At 41.8% G+C, this 8,788-nt stretch overlaps 1 protein-coding gene across 2 annotated transcripts in view; it reads right to left on the reverse strand.

The window, feature by feature from the left end:
* The window catches only part of DROSHA (drosha ribonuclease III), a 65,874-nt gene extending 57,086 nt beyond the window's left edge, over positions 1–8,788 (reverse strand). Inside the window, exons 1-6 of one of the 2 annotated variants that reach the window (XM_072328447.1) lie at positions 8,747–8,788; positions 6,012–6,869; positions 4,008–4,100; positions 3,014–3,245; positions 1,998–2,139; positions 214–368 (exon numbers count right to left, since the gene is read on the reverse strand). In XM_072328447.1, the coding sequence (XP_072184548.1) occupies positions 214–368; positions 1,998–2,139; positions 3,014–3,245; positions 4,008–4,100; positions 6,012–6,862 (1,473 nt within the window). In that variant the 5' untranslated portion in view covers positions 6,863–6,869; positions 8,747–8,788. Of the gene's footprint in view, positions 1–213; positions 369–1,997; positions 2,140–3,013; positions 3,246–4,007; positions 4,101–6,011; positions 6,870–7,462; positions 7,614–8,746 lie in introns of those variants that run through there. The other variant, XM_072328448.1, reaches the window with a different exon arrangement.

Genomic DNA, 8,788 nt, shown 5'->3' on the forward strand with positions numbered 1-8,788 from the left:
TTACCGCTGTCACACATGATTTCAGACAAATACTCCACAGGAGTCATGATCTTGGAATCAGAAGTTAAGTGTTATGAAGAAGATGAGACAAAAGGGAAAGAGAGGGGGAAGCATACAGAAATAGATGTCTCAGCATAGCTGAAAACAACGAAGAACTTTAGGTCCACAGGGGAGAAACACGTTCAGAAACAAAACTTTCTCCTCTCACCATACCTGTCCTGGATCATTGTACCATAGTTCCTCATGGAGACGATCAGGGTGTGCTTTTTTACGCTTAATTTCCGCAATGACATCAAAAACTTCTGAATCCGAACTGCTAGAGCAGCTGCTGTCATCATCAGAGTCACATTCTGAATCACTGGAGCTCTCTGATTCAAGCAAGGAAAATAAAGTTAGTTGAAAAACACTTTAATATATTCTCTTTTCAGTATCAATGCATTCTCTTACAGGTCATAGCTCACGGTGGCACACTGAAAGTTTAAGTAGTGCATGACATTCACTAACAAGCTGTGTAAGTCGAACTTCAAGTGCAAAAACAAAGTGGGACTTGTGAGAGTGAACTGGAGTTGTGAAAGTTCAGTGCCGAATTTTCAATTTCATGTATGAAAATCAGCCTTTCACAATCAAAAATGATCTTGGAGCACATTACTATCTCACTAAAATACACAACTACTGCTAACGAAAGGCACAACAGGGACACTTGTCTAGCCACATAATAAGATAAACTATTTGCCTCAAAAGAAGCATGGTTGTGAGAGAAGATTTCATAGGAACAGTGCCATAGGCCCAGGGTACAGCGCAGATGCAGAGCTATGGAAAAACAGCTAACGTAGCTCTTGGCCTCATCATTTTTATCCTGGGACAGAGAAAGAACACTTTCAGTGGAGATCCAAGAGAAGCTTAGGGAGGTAAGCTGAATGTAGTAGTGTTGCCCTTCAATCACCTACATGAAAATTCTAAACATGCTGGTTTGACTTTGACTTTGCTGGTGACTTTTTTGACTTTGCTGGTGATTTCTTAACTTACTTTCACAGTCATAGAATGGTCTGGGCTGAAAAGGACCACAATGATCATCTAATTTCAACCACCCTGCTACGTGCAGGGTCGCCAACCACCAGACCAGGCTGCCCAGAGTCACATCCAGCCTGGCCTTGAATGCCTCCAGGGATGGGGCGTCCACAACCTCCTTGGGCAACCTGTTCCAGTATGTCACCACCCTCTGGGTGAAAAACTTGCTCTTAATATCTAACCTAAACCTCCCCTGTCTCAGTTTAAAAGCATTCCCCCTTGTCCTATCACTACCCACCCCTCATAAACAGCCATTAAGAAAAAGCACACTATGTAATGCTGAAGTGCTGGAAATACAGTAACAACAGTTCCCAGTAAACAAAATCAGAAAAACAGCTTTCAATGACTTCAAATTGTTATCAAAAAGTACGCCCTGCTATTTCAACCAGTATTTCCGCCGGTAACTGATACAGCTAGAAAATTTGTTTCACTGCAAAAGAGCCATATGGGAACCATGACAATTCAGATAAACTCTTTTGAAAATTAACACTTCTGCACGGGATGATAATAAACAGAGTAACACAACAGAAAAACAGTGCAGAAAGAAAATAAATACAGCGCCATAACAAGCAGCCATATGAGTTTATCGTCCCTTCTTTTGCTTCCTTTTTATAAATGCAGAAAGCAAGAGCTCCTTGAAGCCTCTTGAGCTCTGCAGTTGGGCTTATCTGATCATGCACAGGGCACTTCCATGCCATGGAAGAGACTTCAGCATAGAGTGGTACTGGATGCTCTCCCTTCCCTTAACCTTTCTAGATAAAACATCTAGCTCGACTTCAGTCAACAATAAAACTCCATGGAATTACAGTAGAAAGGATGGATTTAAAAACAGGTATCAGCCCACTGATATCACCAAAAACACACAACTTCCAAAAACAGGAGATCTATAGGTTGCTCCTTTTCAGAGTTTTGCCATCATCTCTACCTACCAAGATCTTCATCCAGCTTGGTCTTCGGTGGCTCCCATGGTGGCCTGGCTGCTTTGGCCTTTGCCTGTCGTTTTCCTAGCTCCTCCTCAAACTTTTCATACAGATCTCGGAGCTTGCTTGTGCCTACCACAGTAGAGTCCCCCTGTTAATTAAAAAACAAGGGAAAAAAAAACCACAAAGGCAGTGCTGGCACACGAGAACAATGTGTATCAGTGTTGCACAATAAAAAGCATGGGCAAAAGGACAAAACTCAGTGCTGTAGTTTAAGCGAAATACAGAAATATTTGATAAGGCTTTAGTGTGTAACTACATTGCTCCATTAGATGAATGAGCAGAGAATTTCATTTGTTGAAGAATGGTCATCAAACCATTGGCCAAGCCAAGGAGAACTACAGCTAAGCATATTTAATAAAGCTGAATACTAGTATCTAACAGCTCAGATTTAGAAGAATCAAAAAATATTTTGCAGTTCACAAGAATCACATCATGCCCTAGAAACACAGGACTTAGCCCATTTTGTTGCCTGCTTTGAATGAGTGATTTCACCCTCCACATCATTCTCAAAAAAAAAAAGAAGTGAGAAAATGAAGATAAACCTCCTCACACAAACACTATTCCCCTGCCCTCCCAGGAACCATTACTGGCAAAGGGAAAAAAAAAACAACAAAAAAACCCGACTTTCTCCTTCTGCATAAAACTTTGTCAGTATTTAAGGGAAGATAGGGCAATTCAGGTAGTTTTGCTCAACTACAGGCATAACAGAAAATACCTTCTCTTGGGGAGACAATGCCCCCCTTCCATGTACCAATAATCCGAATAAAAATACAGTAAAGGAACTGATGAAAATAAAGAATAGAACCGTAAGGTCTTTTCTGCTGTTGAAGACTGAGATCATTAGGAGGATTCAACACCGAATGACACTGAACACAGTCCTGCTGAAGCATTCACATGAACTGAGTAATCAAATAATCAAAAATGGGCAGTATGCAGTAATTTCAGAGTTCTCATGAACATACCACTTGATCCATAGGGTCATTTGAATAATAGCTCTCAGAATGGGTACAGCGAACCCAGACTGGTTTAAGTAACTCATCATCTTCATCTTCATTTTTTTCAGATGCGTTCTCCTCCGACTCTTTGTCTTTGATACTAGTGTAATTTTTTTCTTTGTTGGCACTCTGGCTCTCAGACCATCTTTCTCTTTCTTCCTCCCATCGGGGTCTCTTCCTTTCCCTACTTGGAGAGCGGCTTAACGGGAAAAAACAAACAAAACCAATTAGCTTTCTATTGTAAAGACAACTAGGTAGCTTCCAATAAGCATATAATTCTACTATATGAATTAAATCAAAGACTAATAGCCTTTTCCAGCTTTTAACTTTTCACTGTAATAAATACTTTGAAGCTTAGACTTATTATAAAAAGAGTTAAAATTACAAGTGCTTTCATATCCTGAACTTCATTCAAGAAATAAAATGGAAAAAAATTGTTAGCACTTCCACTACACCATCAGTCTAAATATATAACCCACAGACTATTTGTATAAGAAAAAAAAAGTTTTTACTGGATTATATAGAAAGCAAATTGCTGGTGTAACTCTAATTCTTGCAGTTCGAACGGCACCAGTTGTGATTTGTTTTTTTCTTTTTTAAACTTCTCTGTCCATAAAGCCCGTAACATCACAGAGAATTCAACTATTCAAGATTTAAAAGGATAGAAGCATCGATACAAGAAAGGCTCCTAAATAATGATCTAAACATGAAATGAGTAAGCAAACTCGGTGCTTTACAGATTTGGAGCAGATGTAAAAGTGAGTATGGTATGCAGTGGAGTCCCCAGAGACTGATCCTGATTCTAATTCTACAAGGCTTTGATATAACCACAATATTTGCAAGTATGCGAAGATGGTTACAAATCTAAGATTCATCTCTGAGTTTCAAACCGGGTACATATCCACATAGACATACTCCAGAGCCTCATAAAAACAAGGGAGACCAAATGCATCTTCCTTACCTTCCTGTTCTTTTATAATCTTTTTTGTAGGACCTGTCTGGTGATGGTGACCTTCTGCTGTCACGGTGTCTATGCCTGTCCCTCTCACGCTCCCTTGAAGAGTTCAAAAACAAATTAAATGAGAAATCCATCACTTTCATACATTCCATACCTGAAAGGGATATAGAAGCAAACTGAATTTTATTCAGAAAGTTATTGAGAATGACATGACAGTGAATAAAGTCATCTATCTCAACAATATGCTTAAATTCATACAACATAGAGGTATCTTTGAGACATTCACCACACTTACTGTCATTCCTCTTGTTCTTCTGTTACAAACAGAGAAGGGTAGGATTACCACACCATTAGACACTCGTCAAGCCTGAAGGTATAGAACAAAATCCTATTCCACACATAGTAGTAACTCAACTGTTTCAGGCAAGCCCTTTTCTCATGACAGCTACCTCAGGCGCGCACACACATACACACACAAAAGACAGACACAATGTCTGCATCACACCAAAACCACGAATCACACCTAAACGACTCAACTTGAACATAACATAAATGAACTGGGGTTGGAGCTTCATGATCCTATGGGTCCCTCCCAATCATTCTGTGATTCTATGAAGTTAGCAGGAATTACTGGGTACATTAATTGCCAGAGATATCACACTCCAACAGGTTTCCAGACTAACAGCTGACAATTTGTTAGTCTATAATCGTATGTGTAACTGTCACACTTCCTAGTAAAAGAGTCTGCTGATATACAATGGATTATAAATACATACCTCAGGTAGTTCTGTGGGCTAATGCAATGATGAATCAAGATCATTTATGAATATATGTATGTTTCCACATGCATACGCATGAAGTAACATGCAATCTTACAATGCACAAAGTTCATATAATTTACTGTTCTTCCCTACACCCACTAATTCTTGCTCAAGCGTAGATTTATTGTATAGCCTGCTGTCCCCTAATTTGCTTGAGAGATCCACAGTGTGCAAAAAGACATACCAAGGCAGGGAAAGAACTGCCTTTACAATAAACAGACACATTTTAGACTAGATGTAGAAACTGTGGTCTTCAATCAGCAACACGCCAATTTCTGAGAAAGAAGCTGCTGGAAATTCATACATTCCAAACTTAAAACTGAAGGTTTCGATCCAAACTGTAAATTGTGAAATTATGCAGCAAACATCAGGGTTATCAGTTTTCATCACTGAAAATTCCACTTGCTCATCATACAAAAAAAAAAAAAAATCATAGGGAAAATCCTCTTTTTGGAAATCAGATTAAGATCAACCAAACCAAACTACACTTACTACATGTGGGTGTTTTCTTCTGTTTGTTTGTTTGTTGTTGTTTTTGTGTGTGTGTTTTTAAAGATAGGTGATGTGAAATTACATTTCTTCCTTTCAAAATCCAAGTAGTTCCACTACGGCAGACATTAAGTATAAATTCATGTTACATGTGAAAATAGCAGATCTTCTAAAGTTTGAAGGATGTGATCCAGGTGCCCTGATAAACTCTACTTTCAAGTATCTCTGTGAATCCTTACCTAGGTCACTAGACATAAAGAGCAAGCAAGAGAGCTTGCTTGATGGTTTGCTCTAGAACACCACAGAGCAAACCCTGCAAGGTCAGCTCATAACTCTAAGTCTGATTCTATCTATAAAGCAGAGAGACAGAAACTTCAAATACATCTCAAAATGAGCAGTCTGCAATCATCTGCCCAAGTCAAGACAAACTTCTATGGTAAACCCCAATGAGATCAGAGTACCTCTCAGCAACCCACTCTGTTTTCAAGGACAAGGGGGACAAGTCTGCCAGCCTGCAAAGGTGAAGCAAAAAGAGCACATCTAAAAGACAGCAGAAGAACAGCTCTTTCCATCAGAGCTGAGCATTGGTTATGTCCCACAATGGAAGGGAAAACAAGGAGGAACAAAGAACATCGATTCGTAGACCACAGAACTATGACCACAGTTCTCCCACTGCAAGCAGAAAGAATCTTGTTACCTGCTACGCTCGTAACTTCGATGATGAGGTGACATTCTTCCTCTGTCGTACTCCGTCCGGTGCCGACTGCTCTCCTGCCTCCTCCTATCTGGACTGCGGCCTCGATCCCGACGATCCCCATGGTTATTGGACCGATGCCTATCACCATGGATGTGACTGTGCTCACGATGCCGGTGCTCATCATAGTGCTTGCTCCTCTCTGGAGACCGTCGATCACTTTGTGACTTTTCTCCCTGGTACTGACCTGTGTGCCGAAAATGGCTGCTGCCACTGCTACTATTGGTAGTGCTGCTCTGAAAGGAGCCAGAGTTGTGCTGATAGCTATTGAAGTTAGGTGGTGGGAATGACTGCTGGGAATATCCTGTGGAATATACAGGCTGGTAGTTGACTTGCTGTGGTATGACTGGTGGTGGGGGAGGATGGGGTACTGCGGGAGGAGGCATCATGTATGGAAAGGTACTCTGTCCAGTAGGAGTTGCGGGCACAGGAGTATTGCTAGGGGCTGGCACTGGTGGAGGAGCAGGAGGGAAACACGGAGGCACTGGGAAGCTCTGCCTCATCTGATGGTTTGGAAATGGTGGCCTCATAGGACACTGGTTGATGGGATTTTGTGTTGAAGGGGGAACTGGTGGGGGATATGGAACAAAGTCTGGCCTGGGAGGCATGTAACTGGTGGCTGAAGGGTTTGAATAAGTAGCTGGAGGTGTGGCTTGCTGGTCATACTGGTACTGTACAGAGGGCTGCTGGGGGTGAAGCTGCCGCAGGTTCTGAGGACGATAAGCCTGTGCTGAAGTTCTTGCTCCTGGTCCCCCCTGCCCACGGGGACATCCTCGTCCAGAATGGAAAGACATGGTTCACCTTTAATGAGGAAAATATAGAAGTTCATTGTCACAAAACTTAGTAGAAGGCCCTCAGTACATTTGCAAAAAACTATTCCTGAAACACTGAAATCAGTTTCTGTCATTTCCTTTAATAGAAGCTGTGGAAGACGGCAGTCTTTCAGTGGGAGCTGTGCACTCAGAGCTCTAATACAGATCATTACAGCCCTTTGATTTCTTTAAGTCTTTAATCCACTACAGTAGTTTACCAGTAGTCTTTAATCCAGCACTCCAACTGGACCATGCTCTCTGATTTAGGACAAAGTTAATTTTAACAGGTGACTGCAAGGACAGGCTATGGTTGCAAGTAGCTCCACTAATATGTACTAGATACATCAATATAAAGCCTTCAGATACCCTATATCACCATGAAAATCAATCATGTTAGCATCTTCAACAGCCCCAGTTTATCACAGGGTCAAATTCAATAGATGTTTTACAGTATTTTATGTTAGACAAAGGTCTTTTTGTGGGATGAGAATCTAACAGGTCACAAAAAGAAATTCAATGTAGACTGCGCTGCTACTCTAATTGAAATAAACAGTTCCAAAAATTCATCAATTCAACTCTTACCTTACCAGTAACTGCCACTGCTTCAAACAGGCTAAAGTCTTGTTCGAAACTATGCACGTAGGTAATGCATTGTATTCATGGATAAATGAAAACTACTGTGCATCATAAAAGTTAAAGTTCATTCTTTAATTAAAACTCCTCAGCTTAAAACCTATTGTGGGATAAAATAAGTAAATAAATAAATAAAAAGAAAGTTTAGAAGAAAGCATTCACAATGTCTTGCTCGAAGCTGAGAGAAAGGTTAATCAGTTAAGTAGTCACATAGGTTGAGCCTTGTTTTCCTAAAAGATCACAGAATGGCTTGGGTTGGAAGAGTCCCTAAAAATCGTCTAGTTCCAACTCCTATGACATGGACAGAGCAGCCCAGCACTCCATCCAACCTGGCTTTAAACATCTCCAAAGAGGGTACCCACAGCTTCTATGGACAGCTCTGTCAGTACCTCACTGTCCTAGGAGTGAAGAATTTCCTCCCTAAGACCTAACTCAAATCTTCCCTCTTTCAGTTTAAAGCCATTCCCCCTTGGTGTATCAATTGGTCTTGATGGGATTTGTTCCCTTTTCAAATGGATCAGAGGCCAAGGGATTCAGTAATAATGCTGCATTTCTAGGAAGCAGCAGCCACAGTGGTTAAGCTATTTTTCCCCTTCCAGTCAGCAGTGCCTTTCCAGCCCCTTCACCTCTATAAAGGCTCTAAAGAAAACCCACAGCTCATAGAATGGCCTGGGTTGAAAAGGACCACAACGATCATCTAATTTCAACCCCCTGCTATGTGCAGGGTCACCAACCATCAGACCAGGCTGCCCAGAGCCACATCCAACTTAGCCCTGGATGCCTCCAGGGATGGGGCATCCACAACCTTCCTAGGCAACCTGTTCCAGAGCATCACCACCCTCTGTGTGAAAAAATTCCTTATAATATCTAACCTAAACGTCCCCTGTCTCAGTTTAAAACCATTCTTTCTCGTCCTATCGCGATCCACCCTCGTAAATAGCCTTTCCCTCACCTGTTTATACACTCCCTTCAAACATCGGAAGGCCAGTGAGGTCTCCCCGGACCGCAAGAGAGCTATTTTGGCTCTATTACTTCCACAGCTTCCAAATACCCAGATAACAGATATAGCCCCTTTCCTCCTACCACACAGAGCACCAAAGCGCAACCGCTTTCTCCCCCAGGCTCACAGACAGCAGAGCAGCCCAGCACCGAACACCTGAGCTCAAAGCACAGCCCGCTCTCCAAGCTCACCGCCCTCGCTCAGGCCCCCAGCACACAACCCATCCCACCTACCGCCACACGGCAACATCCAACCCGGCCTGCTGCTCCGGAAGC

The sequence above is a fragment of the Excalfactoria chinensis genome, chromosome 2, assembly GCF_039878825.1.
Source record: "Excalfactoria chinensis isolate bCotChi1 chromosome 2, bCotChi1.hap2, whole genome shotgun sequence".
Lineage (NCBI taxonomy): Eukaryota > Metazoa > Chordata > Aves > Galliformes > Phasianidae > Excalfactoria > Excalfactoria chinensis.